The sequence below is a fragment of the Lagopus muta genome, chromosome 4 (genome assembly GCF_023343835.1).
Source record: "Lagopus muta isolate bLagMut1 chromosome 4, bLagMut1 primary, whole genome shotgun sequence".
NCBI classification, from domain to species: domain Eukaryota; kingdom Metazoa; phylum Chordata; class Aves; order Galliformes; family Phasianidae; genus Lagopus; species Lagopus muta.
Window position 1 is genome coordinate 2,365,836 of NC_064436.1, and position 16,955 is coordinate 2,382,790.

Genomic DNA, 16,955 nt, shown 5'->3' on the forward strand with positions numbered 1-16,955 from the left:
CTTAAATCAGGTGTGGCGAGATAAGATTGGGAGGCCAAGACTTAATTATTTAATTAAACAATTAGTGAAGCAGATGTGATAATTAATTAATTGAGAAGGGAAAAAGAGAGGAAAAGTGGAAAAGAGGAAGAATAGAAATAAGATTAAGTGTAATGTGGTAAGTTGAGCTAAGTGGGGGACAGGTGTTTTCTATCTATTACAAGTGCATTGTTCTAGTGCCTTATCTTTCTAGAGTGGTTGGGTCAGCTGTTCAGTTCCCAGTTGCTCTTCTGTTTCTGTTAGGTTTCTCTAATATATGAACTTGCTTGTGACATCTTCTTGAGGAGACTTTCTTTCCCAGGTAAGCCCTAACCTCAATTTAGGGGAAGGAAAGGGAAGCTCTTCTAAGGCTGCTCCTGACAATGTGATTTTCTTTTGCTGTATTTGAACTAAAGTACATAATTGTCTCATCGTTACTCCAACTCTGTCTAGAATGGTGTACCAAAAGATTAAAGATGTAGTGCTATAGGCAGGCATATAACATAAGTAGTTTAATTAAATGTACACATGTGGCAAAGTTCTTAACATCAATAATATCTGTTAGTATATTGGAAACACCTGTGACAGCAAGGCAACCCAAGATCTGTTTTATTTATTCTCAAAGCTCTATAAATGTAAATATTCCAGTAAAATAACTGATGTGATTGATCTTAATGTATGTATTTGATAATCTGTCTTGGCAAGGCTAACTACAGTACATTACAAACATTGGTGGTGAAACCATACCACGGTTTCATAAATATCTTCAGCTGAGCATCATTTCTCTGGAGAGAAGTTTCAAAGCCACTAGGATATTCATATATAAATAGCTTAGAAATATGTTGGAATGAAGATCAGAAAAAAAAAAATATTGTAATGCTATTAGTGTTTTTTTTCTGGTGTATGAAATAATCTGCTTGTTCCTATGTATATTTTGGTACAGAGTATCCTTAGTTTTACTGAATCTGTACACAACTATCCTACTTTATAACTGCGATACATGCTATTTTTTTTAATAGCAGGAGTTAAGAATGTTTGGAAATACAACCCAAAATCTGTATTTTTATTGCAAGCGTGCATCTTGCACTGCTTATTGAGATGGAGACAGGAAGAAAGACCAAATTCAATATTTATTCAGAATTCAATAGTTATTTAGAGCCATCATAGAGAATCTTATGCCATCTTCTGTTGTGATCACAATGAAATTGAATGCATGCTGATAGGCCATAAGACATTAGTGATCAGTAATTGTTAGCATATGATTAAAAAGCAGCCAGAAAACATATCTGGCTTCTGACCTCAGGCGAGTCATCAAATATATTGTTATAAATAAGCAAACATTCACATCTACCTGACTAAGCCTTCATACAGATACTAAGGTATGTTTGTAAGAGCATGTGTTGTTTGAACACAGAGAGACATCTGAACCAGGTGTAGACCCCAGAAGTCATAGTGGTGCTCTACTCTGAGAGCATAAAAGGGATGAAATTGAATTTTTAAGGCAGTACTCATGTATTCAGCACACTCCTACATGGCCCATGAGAAAAAAAAAAAACAGAATTCAAGACAGGTCATTGCTGCTCATTCAGGCCTCAATACAGACTGCAATGAAGTTCAGTAAAGGTGATTTACCTGCATTACACTTTTCACTTGTTGACTTTGGAAGTCCATCAAAATCCAAATGAGCTACCAGGTGACAGAAGTAGGCAGCATTTTTTTAGTTTGGGAGACCTCTAGTGGACCTCCATCCTTCTTGTCTCCAGTTGCAACTTCCACAGCCTGCACAAAGCAAAGTTAGGATTGCATTTGGCTTGGACTCCATATGTATGAATGAATTTATTAAGGTATTTGGAATCTAAATGGAGCTGCTCTAAAATCACACACAGTAATAACTTTGATTGAGATTTGAATCGATCTGATAAATGATTGATTAAGCTATGCAATGTTGAGCAGAACAACACTGACTTGCTTAGAGGTCCGTGTTAAAATACTCACCTTTAGGTGTATTTATAAGTATTTACAATATAAAAATAGTGTATTTGAAGTTGTGATCCAAATGACCAAGCTACCTTCAGAGCTCATTTTTCTCTGGTTGTGTCTTAGGTTGGTCTTAGGTTGTGTCTTAGTAAGGGCAGCCTTACTGCATAACACTGACATAATGAAGGCTCTTCAAAACTCATTCTTTCTCTTCATTATATTTTTGAGTACTAATAGAACCAGGATCACGGCTCTTCAACTTGTTTACAAATTCAGTAGGAATGGACAATAAGTCTAGAGTACTAGGGTAGATACTGAAAGGGAGGAAAGAAAGTGCAACATTTACAAATGATTTAGTAATTTTTGAGAGTATGGATTTAATGGTGTAATTTATTCATTGTTATCAAAGGGTAAATAACGTGATACTCTTACTTGCAGTCTTGCTTCATTCCTCAAGGAGCAGTGCTCCCCTTTACGGAGAAGGAACAGCTAGCTCCCTGTGAGTCACATAGCTAACTCCAAAGCACAGAAACAAAGAGCCACTTGTGTTTGTGGCAGAAAGGATAGATTAAGCAGGCTACATTCATATAATAAATACAAAAAATACTTAATATAAAAAGAACGATACAGGCCATAAAAATCCAGTGCAGAATACTTGCTTCTACAGGAGTGCTTCCTAATGCAGGAGTTGTTTTCTGTGCAACTCTTTATGCATTTGTGCATATGTCTATTGTCCATTTTTCAGTGACCAAGACAGCAGAGTGTGGAACTGCTGCTTTTCTAAAAGACTGTAAGTGTTTCTACTGCAATTTCAGTTTTTGTGTTCATTCCTCGTCCATAGGAGGTTTTGTACAAACATAACCTTTACTAACTGTTTAGAAGATCTGCACACAATTACAACTAATTCCATAATGTGAGCATAAGCACTCAAACCTCAACCCTGAAACCATTTCATATGCAACTACATAGAAATCAAGAGAACCTTGATTCACAAAAGCAAACATTTGCCTTTTGTCTAGATGAGCAGATGTTTGTTAGTTTTAAATTACATGCTGAGCTTTCAGAATACTTGTTCTTTGGTATGATTGCCCAAAGAATATATGAATACATTCGGAATATGCAGGAATATAGAAATATCTATGCATGAATTCCTTTTTTAGCCAGTCATAATAGGAAACATAACAAGCAGTGAGGAGACGAGAGAACCAACTTCTCCCTTACAGTGGCTCCTAATCCTATAAATAGTTGAGTAAATGCTTAATTCTAACTGTTGTGAGACAGGAATTTATAATTGTGCTTGTGAATAGAAATAATTATGTTTGTGAAGCTACACGTTTTCCTTTGGTCATAAATCATGCGTAAAAATGTGTTCATGTCTTAGCCTTCCCATTTTCCTGCAGAATATGGCCCTATTCCTCCTCAGAAAACATCTCCTAGCTTACCTCAGTGGGAGAGTGGGGATGATTGGGAAGGACTTTCTGAAGACAGCATAGAGGAAAAGGAAATATTTACCTACAGGAGTAGCTAGGGATACTTAATGCCCAGTGAAAACAGTCAGGATTTTGTCACATCAGCTCAACTCATAAAGGACAGAGTAAGTAAATCTAAGCATCTCGTCACCTGCAGACCACATCAGTGGACAACTTTTTTTGTTGCAGCGTGGTGAGGAGACAAGGAGTGGAGCACACGTAAGCCACGGCGCCTTTGTCCGTTCTGCAATGATGTTATTTTGACACTGGTGTGGGGAATTATCTTCACAGAGGTAAGTGTAGTTTGTGAAAACTGTGATGAACATTTATTCTAATTAGAGTTCTTCAAGTTAAGAATAAAAGACAGAGACTTTTCATTTCAACAATTTTAGGGTTCAGGAATAGAAAGACTACATCACAATCAGTCTCTGGAGCCCTAACAGGCTGAATTTCCATTGTCTTTTCTGGTGGCTAGGTCTCAACAGCACTATTCCTGAACCTGGTGTAAAATAAATTCCTGAGGGACAATCCAGATAATTACGAGTATAAGAAAAATCACTTAGAAAAGTTACAAAGGAGGATGCTGGAAAAACAGCCATTATGAAACAGTTTGAAAGATTGGCAAAACACTGAGACACTGATTTTTCTCTGTAGTCTCAAACTATTTAAAGACAGAAATTAATGAAGAGCTGTTGCATTATTTAAATTTTAAAATACACAATATACAATTTCATGGAACGTATTATAAAACCTTTGAAAATTGAGGTAAGTCCCCAGTGCACAATGAAAAAGACTCCATAGTGTAAGCTAAGCGGTGTCAGATGAGGTGTAGCATCATAACCAAGCATGATACAAATATCCAAGACTGAAGTGTAATTCTCAGTATGGAGAAAAGTCAAGGATAGAAAGATTTGTATAAAGCATTTATTGTAGATGAAGAAAAGAAAGCAAGCACCAAAGGGAAGCATGACGACTCGTAATGAAGTCCAGATGTTTTTACTGGGTGCTGGAGTCACTGTAACTCTTGGATGGGGTGGCACTGCGGCCCTCTGTGGAACTCAGTACTGGCAATGTGATGTCTTGTGAGCTGACATGGAACGACCCAAAGTATACAGCTGTTGGTTTGGGATGATTATCCAGCTATTCAGAGAGTCTGACGGTGCTTCTGCAGATTATTGCACAAGCAGATCCAATAAAAAGACAGAAGTGTGCATAAGGAATACTGCATATAATAAAATATTCTGTTGCAACTGCACATATTAAGATTAGGCCTTCACTTGGAATATTGTTTTCTGATTGTCCTACCCAACTACAACGTAATAAAACAAGATAGGACTCTGAAAAGCATGGAAATACAGAGGGAATCAGATGGAAAATAGAGTTAAAAAAAAAAAAGCCTAGCTGGGAAAGGATAAGTCTTTAACACAGAAAATAAATGGAGAAGTGAAATTATTTCTATTTACTCACTTCCATAATTGAAACAAATAAATGCATTCAATGAAACTGGAAAGTCAAAAAAAAATTACAATAAGCATAAGTAGCTGATGACAGATGATCAGTGTGAATTTCAGGAAAGACTGGACATTTATAAGGATCATCACACAGCATTTTGGGTGAGATTAACATGAGCATTTTGAAAAAGATGTAGGGTCTTAATGATCAAACATATACCCTGATCTTTAATTACAGGAGGTTTAAAACAAAAAGCTGCTTCTTCAGTGTTATTTCATATTCACCCATTACAGGAGTTGTTGCATTTTCCTTTGAAATGCCAGAGCCAGGATGGCAGATGACATGCTAGTCTGACACGGCCTAAAGCTTCCAAAGCTATGAAAAACATTGTGTTCATGTGTGCAGATTGAGACATTAGGGCCACATTTTTCAGAGGAAACTTGTTCTCAATCCCCTGAAATACAAGAAACAAACAGAACAAAACCATCAGGAAATGAAGGTTAAGTTACCAAGCAATACTTCATTCGCTTGATTACGAGAAGTACTGTTACAAGACCTGGAAAGCAGCACTTTATATTTTTCTTTCAAATTTAAAATAACAACAATGGAAGGAAAAAAAAAAAACTATTTATAATGACAGCAATAATAAAAATAACTGCACAGTCTGCTCCGTGCAGTGACTTTTTTCACCCTCTGTAAGGGAAGGGTTGCTATTTATGGAATGCTCCAAGTCTGCCTTTCAGGACGCAGCCCAGCTTGGCTGGACAGCTTTCAGTTGCTACTAGAAATATGTCACTTATTAGGAACAGAGGGGATGTTTATCACTATCTCAAGGGTTACTTTGGCTGAGGCAAAGAAATAGCTCAGTTATATAATGGAAAGAGCTGGGTCAAAGGATGAGGCATTTATATAGCGTGTACTCAAGTCTCCAGGAGGGCAGACTGAGTCTCTCCCTCCTGTGCCTTTGACACAGTGTGGACCCACGGCTACACAGATCTCCCCAAGCTCCCTCAAAGCTCCGGGGGCTGGAGTTACTATTAAAGAACACTGCTCAAACTTCTCAGCTGAGAGAAAAGGTGCATCTTTCCCACTGCTCCTGTTGCCCTGCCCGTGAGCCTCTTTGTTGTTACCCCACCCATCACATAGCTGTAGCTCAAACCACATCCAAACAAACCAGAAAGGTCATCAGCTCAAGCAGAGAAGTTTGAGCACGGCATGTTTTAATGGTGCTTAATAAATCAGTGTGTGGGGGGGTGCTCCTCGCCACGTTCACTTCTGACTTCCAAAGCAAAAAGAAAGCTCCCCCACACCTAACACCACCCTGTCCTGCTTCAGCACAGGACAGAGCTGCCAAGCACCACACGGCGGCAACTCAGCCGATCGATGTGCATGCCGAGCACTTCGTTTCAAGGTCACTCCAACACCAACTTCAGTCAGAAGAAAAACAACCCGCATCCAGAGCGTTCCCTTGGCGCTTCATTCGCAGCATCCAAGGAGAGCATCGATCTCCTACCACCAACCCAAACGCCTGCCGACCACCTCTCGAAGCACAGCCGGTAAGTCAGCACGGCCCCTCGCCCCAAGGACCGAGCTCAAGAGCCCGCTGGGTCCGAGGCCTCCCCGAGCCCCACCGCGGCACCTGTTGTGCCGGCAGCCGAGCGGGGCAGCGGCGGGGGCCGCCGCGGGGCGCCGCGATCCCGTTGCCGATCGGGGGCTCGTCCTCCCCCTGCGCCGTAACGGGCTGCCCGGGCTGCGGGCCGGGGGCGGGCGAAGGTGGGAAGCGAGGAGGACGCGGGCGAGTTTAAAGCGGGGGGAGACAGAAGGGAGGAGTTTAGGGAGAGGGCTCTTGGGAAAGGAGCTTTGGGAAAGAGTCGCGGAGGGGGCGAGCGGGCTGCGCGGCTCCGGCGAGAGGACGGGCGCCTGGCGGAGACTCCCGGGGCCGCGCCGCTCGCCTCTGCCGGCTGCTTGCCCTGCCGGCTGCTTGCCCTGCCGGCTGCTTGCCCTGCCGCCGCTTGCCCTGCGCCCCTCCCGGCGGCGGGGCGCTCCGAGAGCCGCGGCTGGCGGAAGGCGTCGGTGAGGAGCGCTGCGCTGCGCGGCCGTCCCGCCCCGCCGCGGGCGGCCGGCTGGCTGACAGGTGCGCGCTGCTCCGCGGCACCGGCCGCCCGCACGCCCCCGGCGGCCCCGCGCCTGCAGCAGCAATCCCGGCCCCCGCCCGGCACGGCCCGGATTGTTTAGTCCTCGAGAAGCTGGTCTGAGTCCAGATCCTGCTTTGATCCTTTTTTTTTTTTTTTTTTTTTTTTTTTTTTTTTTTAAAGAAAAAAAAAAAAAGCCCCAAGAAAAACAAAAGCTGAAGAAGCAGACAAGGGCTCTAGGAAAAAGTTTTGGATGGGATTATGTGGAAACTACCCTGCAATTCTCCGCTGCCAGAGCAGGCTCAGTGCTGCCTGCTCCCCTGGCGGCGCTGAGAAACGCCCGGGCCTCGGTGCCGCTCCGCCAGCGCCTGCTCCGCCGCAGCCCCTCGCCCCGCCGGCCCAATGCTCCTCCTCGGGCTGCTCCTGCTGACATCCGCCCTGGCCGGACGGAGGCACGGGGCCGTCGCGGAGTCCGACCTCGGCAGCAAGTTCGCCTTCCCCGGCGCTAAGGAACAGAACGGTAACGGCGGGGCGGGCGCGGAGCCCCCCGCGCAGAGGGGCCGCCGGGGGGGGAGCCGGGGCCGTGCGTGGGTGAGGGGTGTGCGGGGCGGGCTGGAAGAGGGCTGATCCCGCGGAGGAAGAGGGAATTACTTCCAACTTTCATGTGTACCTGAAGTGTTTGGAGAACTCTCAGACGGGAGTCCCCCTGGGCCGGGGCTGCGCGGGGCTGGAGAAAGGCTCCTTTCATTCAGCGCGGGCGGCTCCGGGGTGTGTAATTTGCTTAGCCTCTGAACTCCATGTGATTTAAATTATTCAGATTTCTAAGCGCCTTTCCTCTTGATCTGCCTTTGCGAAGTCATTTTTTTAAAAGTGTTTTGCAAGCTGATGCGTTATGTGCTGCATGAAACCACGCGTGGTGCACGGTATCTGAAGTTTGGGCCGTTAGCATGTGCTTACAGAAACCGTGGTGCTTAACGTATGGAGGGAAAAAGGGGGAGAAAAAGTCCTTTGCGCGTCAGCTAGAACGAGCTCTGTGCCTGAGCACAGAGCGGCACAAAAGGAGAAGCTGGGAGCTCTCAAACTCCTGCGTGCTGTAATGAAATAGGGTAAAAATGCAGCTTTAAGACTAACGTGATTTAGTCAGCTTTGAACTTGGGACTCCCCTGATAAAAGCATTCTACGTCATCTCTCTAATAGAAAGAAAAGATGGGGAGCTCAGCAAGCATTCTGTGTGCTGGCAGGATCCATAAAGTGCTGGCGAGCACAGCATGAGAGATGCACACTGCTGTGGCCCGCTAATGTGATGATGTATGGCACCTGCGGGCTGCCAGCACTGCTGATCAAAGCGCGGCGCGGGGATCAATCTCTAATCAGAGCAGTTGTGGAGGGCCGGAGGAAAGTGATCAAAAGACCCCGGGACCCACTGCTCTGACAGGAAGCCAATCAGACTCTGTGCACAGTACAGGAAATTATCTGCTCTGTGTGAGAGGAGAAATTGCTCCCTCTGCTCCTTCCTGGCTTACCTGACATCTGGAGAATTTAGGGCACCACTTTGTGAGGAAAAGGAGCTTGGCACTAATAGACAAAAATCTGGTACTTCTGTGCCATAGTCTGCGCAATCTGTATGATTGCAGCAGGATGCCCAGATGCCATTGTTCTGCTTCAACTTTGTTAGCTCAAAACCTGCTGTGGGGTCGGTTTTCCATAGTAGTGCTTGTTAATGCAGGGCACCGTACAATGGCAGGGATCCAGCAGAGAGGTGTGAGAGGTGGATCGTGCAAACAGAACTTGTGTAAGTGGACCTAAGAATACGTGACAGCATAAGATGAATTCTCTTCACATGCAGCCGAAGTGCAGCTGCCTTGGGTCAGGCTTCAACTGGTTTGCAGTGCGATTTGGCATGCTGTGAGGTACAGTCAGTGCCTCTTATAGTAAGTGCGAATCCAGGAGATTTCAGTGCTGTGGAACTGTATTCTCTGGTAGTTTATACTTAAAACAATCCAGGTCCTTGATGTTGTTTACTTGAAATCCGTTCTCTAGTTGTTCAGTTGCAAAACTTTTCTCAAAAATGACTACAAGCTTAAGTACAACTAAGTACCAACTCCTGATTTTTTTTTCTTCCCTGATTTTAATTATTTGGGGGATCAGCAACACTGGTCAAACCAGTTCTTACTTGGTTTAATTAGAGCGGTTTTTACACTCTGCTGCAACTTAAAGATTGTATAGCTTTTAGCTAGAGGCAGGTTAAAAGCTGCCTGGAGTTGGAGAATGAGATATTGCTGTTCGTGTGCCAAATAATCGTTGGTCAGCAGAGAGAGAGCTTTTTCACTCACGCAATCTACGAATAAAAACTCTGTCTACTTGTGAAACTGCTGCGTGGCCAAGTAGTTCTGATGCAGCGTGGATTACAGTGTTACTCCCCTCTGTGTGTGGATGATGCAGATGGTGGGTCAAGGTGGTACTGCATATGTCTATGACCAATTGTTAAATCAGTGGGACTGCTTGTGTTACAGAAGGTAAGCAGTTGCTTACGGACTTTCCTTTTAATAAGTGGAGGGTTTTTTTTAATTGCTAATTGAGTTAATGTCAGAATTGCAGTTGGACTCAATTGGGTTTATTTGTGAAATGGGAGAGTATTTAAGAACCCCTGTTTCTATAGGGGGACATTTTAGGTGGTAATTTCCTAGGGAAAGCACTTCTTTGTATTTGTGAATTAGGTATTCTTAGAACACAACCTTTGGCTATTAGCTCCTAGGAGCTCAGTGTGATGGGCCTTGCAAGGCTGGTATAGCTCCATTTGAAATGACTTACAGCTATGTCATTTTTTGCTGGACCTCTGTGATGGTCAGGTTTTCCCTAAGAAAAGATTTATTTGTGAACTCTGTTTAACATTAAAGGAGTTTGTGATTTTCTTGGGGGGGTGAGGGGGGAATCATATCTTCAGTGTTTTCGTCTCAACTGAGTAAATACTCATCTGAAGGATCAAAGATGTTTATACAACCATTTTCTGGAGATGGAACTAGTAGCAAGTGGTGCATGTAGTGATGGCTCCTATTTATTTACCTGGATTTAATTTTGACAATACTTTGTTATGCTGGAAAACAGATTATGCTTGAATGGATCTTCAGATACAGATGGCTTTGTCAGTTTTCTTATGACTGATGTATTTCTTACCATTTTTCCGTACTGTAACAAGGAGTCAAAAGAAAGGCACCTCAGTTTCCTTTGGGGGAGCAAAACTCAATCTCTTGCATACTGAATTTGATTGCTTGGATGGCTTACTTGTTTCTTCTTTCTGTTAATGTTCTGTGTACTTCTCATTATACTTTTTTATACTATTTTTCTATAATAATACCTTCAGCTTGTTTCTGTAGTTTCAACAGTGTCTGAGGGAGCTTTTGGTGGAGTATTTAATGAGAATGACTTAACTCTAGTGGCCTGAGTGCATTTGCTTAGTGACACTGTTAGTTTAGGTTGGATTTAATTGCAGCGTGAGCTGGTAGGAGAAACTAAATTATTCTTCCTTGGCTATTTTAGGGAAGATATGATAAGTGTTTATGCTTACTTACGGTGATCTTTTCTATTTTGTGCTGAAAAGAATCTGTTTCTGTTGCCTTTGCAACCTCCCTTTGGGTATTTGGTACATGTGGATGAGATCCCCCTGAGCCCCTTCTTCTCCAGGCTGAGCAGCCCCAGCTCTCTCAGCCTCTCCTCACAGGACAAGTGCTCTGAACCCTCTATCATCTTGGTGGCTTTCCAAGGTCTTTCTTGTCCAATTCTGGCACCCCCACTACACAGAGATCTGGCCTCACCAGTGCTGAATGGAGGAGAAGGAAGGATCAATGAACAGTGATGAATAAAGTTGCTGAAGCAAATTTTAGAAAACCATAGTCTTCATTAGACTTCTGTCATTCCTGCAGCATAGGTAATTTGCCAATGTTTTGATAGCTCTTCATTTTCTTTAAGTAATTTTTATGCTTTTGAATGGAAACCCTTAATATTAAAGATCTGATCATAGATCACTCTGTAATGTATTTCTTGAATCTTTTGGAAAGGGAAGGATTATGTCATTTAAGCAAAAAGAAAAGTGACAAGCTGGAATTGAAGACTTGTTTATCTCAGACCAGTCTCAGGAAGACTTGGTGGGAGCAGGTGGAATTCAGCAGTGTCAAAAGGACAGAAATGGCTTCTGTCTTCTCCTTAGGTAGTGCCTGGCCTTACACGTCCCATCGTAATCATCTAGAGGATTTCCCTGTTTGTGCATCTTCGAAGGAGCTTGGAGCTAATCCATGGATAAGGACAGAATCATGATATGAAATTACTGGTGAAGATCATTTAACTTGGGCTTGCAACACTTGAAGTATGTTGATGCTGTTGATTGGATGCAGGTCATCCAATTCTTGGAGGTGACAATGTCAGTGCTTGTATTAAGTGCATTAATGTGACTGCAAGATTATCTCTGACAAAAGAACCTACTTCAAAGCAATGGGAAGCAATGCTGCTTCTGCTGAGTCCAGCTGAATTAACAACTGCTGGTACAGCCTAACTACTGCTGGGTGGCAGAAATCTCATTTGTTTTGAGAAGAAAAGGAAGAACAAAATATGAACGTGTCATCTAAAAGGAAACATGATAGTGATGCAATTTGTGCTAAGATTAATATATTTCTGTTTAATCCAACACTTGTTTTGAAACACTTTAAAGCTGTTTTCCTGGAAAGTGAAGAAGTACACCACATCCTCTTTTGACTTGTGATTATGACAAATTAGAGAAGTTCTTCAACACTGCAATAAAATGCAGTGCAAGAAGGCTTTTTTGTTTTGTTTTGTTTTTCAGAAAAAGTGGTAAGCATTGGAACAGGCAGCCCAGGGAAGTAGTGGAGTCACCATCTTGGAGGTTTTTAAGGGATGTGGCAGCTAGGTACTGGTTTTAGTGGTGATGGTTTGGCAGTTGGACTAGATAAACCTAGTGATCTTTTCCAACCTTAAAGATTTGAAAGTCTTTTGGTGTGTTGGGTGCCACTTGTTCTCTAGTCATGGAATCGTAGAATCTTTTGAGGTGTAAGGGACTTTAAAGGCCATCTAGTCCAACCCCCTTGCAATGAACAGGGGCACCCACAGCTAGATCGAGTTGCTCAGAGCCCCATTTGGCCTGATGTTGGATGTCTCCAGGGATGGAGCAGTCACCACCTCTCTGGGCAACCTGTTCCACTGCTTCACTACTCTTAAAAACTCTTTTCCTTGTATCCAATCTACATCTCCTCTCTTTTAGCTTGAAACCATTTCCCCTTGTCCTATCGCAGCAATGAATCCTGATAAAGAATCTGTCCCCTTCCTTCGTATAGCCCTCCTTCCAGATACTGAAAGGCCACACTCAGGTCTCCACAGATCCTTCTCTTTTCCAGGCTGAATGTTTTCATATGCAAGTATTTGGAGCTGGGATAAGAGAATATGAATTATCCTCTTATGTCTATTACAAGCAGGAAAAGCTTTGCTCATGAAATAGGCAAATGTTCAAGTGTTACCGTATAGATGCCTCCTTTTATACTGATGAGAATGAGAGAGTTGGAAGGGAGTAGCAACCGGTAACAACTTACCTTGGTTTTGTTTTTTTCTAGTGGCAGCACACCCTTAGAGAATTAATTTGGTTTGGCACTTATCAGCAAAGCCCTAGATCTGTGTCAAAGAGAAGTCCTGGTGTAAAATAGCAGGGAATGTTTTATTTGAAGAGTAAAAAAAAAAATATATTAATAAATAGTACTTGGAGACACTCCTGCCATACCGTCCATGTCAGTCTGGTCCTTTTAATCTCTCTGTTGCTTTTTAAGTATCATTTGTTTGAAACACATTAAGTGAGGGGAAATGAGTTTGCTGGAAGAGCTTCTACTTTGTGAAATAAAGAGTAATATTGCTGATTTGAGTCTTTGGCTATGGTCTTTTCCAGAAAAAGCAGTTGTCCAGTCTTTTTGTTAAACTCTATTTGTGGAGCTGTGTTGGATGAACCAGGGCATGATAGCAGGCAGAACAACTGATAAGTTTGGGTTATTTATTTATTGTTGGACTACTGCTATTATTGTTTGTTCTCCTTGCCTTGGTGTACCTCACTGTGTAACCATCTGAGTGCCTTCACATTCATTGAAAGCAATGGGGAGCTCAAGTCCAAGTGGTTTCGTGTTCTTCCTCTGACGGACAGGAAACCAGAACTCATTTTATACAATAGTTGAACATTTTAAGAAGACATATGGCACAGGAAATTCTTCTGCTGTGTGTGAAGGTATTTCCAAACAGAAAGTGTTGTTCTGACTCTTCTACCGGTAGTGGTGAATTATATGAGGCCACTTCCATCTGCAGAGAGTCTGTTTCGCTTGCTTGTGGTTCTGGGGCTTATTCAAATGCTCTCAAACAAAATAAAAGGGATGGATGCAATAACCTCTTTATGGAAAAGCCATTAAAAATCTACAGGGCCATGTAAACAAATTGGGTCATTTACAAGATGTTTAAGTGATGGATATTCAGTCCAAATTCGAAGGTGTGGATTAAGTTTTACAGTCGTCTTGACTGAATTTTGCCCTCCACAAGACTTTCTTTTTCTGCCAAAATGTCTTTGACACTATAGATGGCACATTCTCAGGAACAGTGTTTTCAAACATTTCAGTGCATTCAGAGTGGAGCAGAGAAATAGAAGAACAATTCAATAGCATAATTCAATGCTTCTTCTAGGTAAATGAAGGCCCTTTCTCGATACGTGTGGTTACACTGTAAAGCTGTAGTGGAACTTTGTAGTGTTCCAGGGGGAGATAAATTAAAACAGTTTCCCTTCTGGATTTAAACATGTCTGAACTAATTACAAAGCAACCGTTTTGGCTGTGTGTTCTATTCATATTAATAGGTTTGTATGGAACAGCAGCAACTCTGATCCAAGTTAAAACTCTGTTACGGAAACTTATGTTGGACCAAATTTAAGCATTGAGAGTCATACCTGTGGCACATCAACTGAAAACCCTTATGACTCATCTCATTAGTCTTTCAGAAGGTGGAATGCAAAAGAGGATAAATATATATATTTTTGGGGGGGGTGTAATAAAGTGCTATCTACAATTACTTATATACATCAGTGTGAAGAGGTGTTGGTGTCAGCTACTGCAGGTGCCTTCTTTGTCATGAGATGTGGCTGCTCAGCTCCACTGTTGCCAAACTTCAGCTACTTGCAATTCTTCATGGACTAAAAGGAGAAAATAATTTCAGAACGAAAACAACCTTGCTAAAGTTTGGCATTAGTTGCAATTGACTGTACGTGTGTGAAGCTACCTGTGTATGTGTACAGTCCAAAATAATCTGACTGTAAAATTAACTTCCTTGGACATTTTGTATTTATATAGTCCTTTACAAGGTGAATCAGGTGAATGTTTCATGGTGCAGTGTAGGTTGTAAAACACTCGTGTTCATATTATTGGCACTTTGTACTTCAAAAACGTTACAATAGACTACCTCTCAAAAATATATCTCAAGGCTTCAAGTGTCTTACTGTGTAGGGTGTCTGATGTTACGCAAGGAGATTCATACCTGTAAATATGTCTCTTGCTCATTATTGTGGTAGACCTGAAAGTGAAGTAAAGCCCTGTAACTGAGAGCTAACAAGCAATGACTTAAAAATAAACCTGATTTCTAGACAAGGAGATTACTTGTCTAGAGTAGATTGATTCTACTAGTAGTACTAGAATCTAGTAGTAGAGTAATTCTGCTTTCAAGGAGAAACTGTTATATCTGACCTTACCTAAAGGCTAATACTTAAAATTATGCAGGGTTCTTGTTGGATGTGGTCTTTTCTTTGTTTTGCAGGAAGGTTGCAAGAAAATAATAATAAAAAATCATGATTTTTTTTTTCATTAGCATTTACTACCTAGTCTTTAACAACTTACAGGAATAGTTGTACTCTTATTTCTAGTGTAAGTCTTATCCACAAAAATAGCCTTTCAGTCTCTGTGGTAAGTGGACGTATTCCTTCTATCTCCTTCAGATATTTCCCTTGGGAGGGGAAAAAGGAAGGTAGTTTTCAGCATCACACGTTGCCATTCTAACTTGTTTGTTTCCATCCCATGTTTGATGATTATGGGAAAGTCCACTGTCTCCCTCACTGGGTATCTTCCTGATTCATCTCTTTGCTAGATACTTTCATCATTCCAACCTCTCTAGAGTTGCACATTTATTTTAAAATCCATCTACTAGAAGGAATGTCTCCTACTCATCCCTCCATTTGTGAAGTTTATCCCCACATCCCACAATCATTTGTGAAGTTTATCTCCAAATATTAGAATCAGTCATATCTGTCACCAGATAATACAATCTGTTCTGCGTTTAGAAGGATTGATAGCTAGTAGCCTCTGGCTGCTTTGTAAGAATACACAAATGTGTGTTTTATAAGAATACACAGGTGCTCTTGAAATATGAAATAACTCTCAGTGAAGTGATTTTCAGCTCTTCTGACTCTGTGTTGTTCTCACCTTCTGGTCCTTTCAAATATAATGAAGGTGTGTATTTTTATGTACATCAGCATTGCATACAATTTATGCCTGACCCCTGGGAGCATGGCACATCTATATTCAGCTTAGGATCTGCAACTCTAATTTCTCTAAAAACTTCTACTAATCAGTCTCTGTTTTTCCTGTGATATGTACTGATATATGAATTCACAAAGTATTTGCTTGAAGTGCTGATTCAGCCTTGTAGTTACTTCTTGTGGAGACTGAATTTGTGATGAGTGATATTGTTAGTGCTAAGGATCTAAATTTTTGGAGAACAGTACATCTTTTCACTTATGCTCATAAGTTCCTTAATGGATTAAAATCATAGACTCTTTTGAGTTAGAAAGGACTTTAAATGCCATTTAAGTCCAACTGCTCTGCAATGAACAGGGACGCCTACAGCTCAGGTGCTCAGAGCCTTGTCCAGTCAGACCTTGAATGTCTCCAGGGATGGGGCATCCATTCTCTGGACTTGTTCCAGTGCTTTACCACCCTTATTGTAAAAAACTTTTTCCTTATATCCAATCAAAGTCTCTTCTCTTTTAGTTTGAAGCCATTTCCCCTTGTCCTATCACAACAACGAACCCTACTAAAGAGTCTCTCCACTTTCTTCTTATAGCTCCCCTTCAGATACTGAAAGGCCACTCTCAGGTCTGCATATAGCCTTCTCTGCTCCAAATTGAATAGCCACAGCTGTCTCAGTCGGCTGTTGCAGGGAAGGTGCTTCTTCCCTTGGATATTTTTGTGCCCCTCCTCTGGACACACTCCAACAGATTCATGCTTCTTGCGCCATTACAGAACTACAGGGGTTGGAAGGGACCTCAAGAGATCATTGAGTCCAACCCCACTGCTAAAGCAGGTTCCCTGCAATAGGTCACACAGGTAGCTGTCCAGATAGTCTTGAATATCTCCATCAAAGACGACTCTACAGCCTCTCTGGGCAACCTGTTCCAGTGCTTTGTCACCCACCCCCATAAAGAAGTTCTTTTGCATGTTAGTATGGTACTTTCTATGTTCAAGTTTTAGGCCATTATTCCTTATCCCATTGCTGTGCATCACCTATTAGAGCCTGGTCTCATCTATTTACATCCCGCCTTCTTTTAGATATTTATAAACATTTGTCAGATCCCATCTCAGTCTTCTCTTCCCTGGCTGAACAGACCCGGATTACTCAGCCTTTCCTCACATGGAAAATGCACCAGGCCTTTAATCATCTTTGTGGCCTGCTTTTCCTAGGAGATCCTTGTCGTTTTTGAATGGAGCAGCCCAGAATTGGATGCAGCAGTCTAAATGTGGCCTCACCAGGGCAGAGTAGAGGAGGAGAATCACTTCTCTCAACCAGCTGGCCATGCTGTTTTTAATGCACCCCAGGGTATCATTGGCCTTTT

The 16,955-nt window shown here is 42.2% G+C and overlaps 1 protein-coding gene across 2 annotated transcripts in view; it reads left to right on the forward strand.

Moving 5' to 3' along the window:
- The first annotated feature begins 249 nt into the window (after window positions 1-249).
- PDGFC (platelet derived growth factor C) overlaps window positions 250-16,955 on the forward strand; it is a 120,271-nt gene continuing 103,565 nt past the window's right edge. Inside the window, exons 1-4 of one of the 2 annotated variants that reach the window (XM_048941659.1) lie at window positions 250-340; window positions 3,654-3,757; window positions 6,252-6,472; window positions 7,232-7,568. In XM_048941659.1, coding sequence (XP_048797616.1) covers window positions 7,451-7,568 — 118 coding nt within the window. In that variant the 5' untranslated portion in view covers window positions 250-340; window positions 3,654-3,757; window positions 6,252-6,472; window positions 7,232-7,450. Of the gene's footprint in view, window positions 341-3,653; window positions 3,758-6,002; window positions 6,473-7,231; window positions 7,569-16,955 lie in introns of those variants that run through there. The other variant, XM_048941660.1, reaches the window with a different exon arrangement.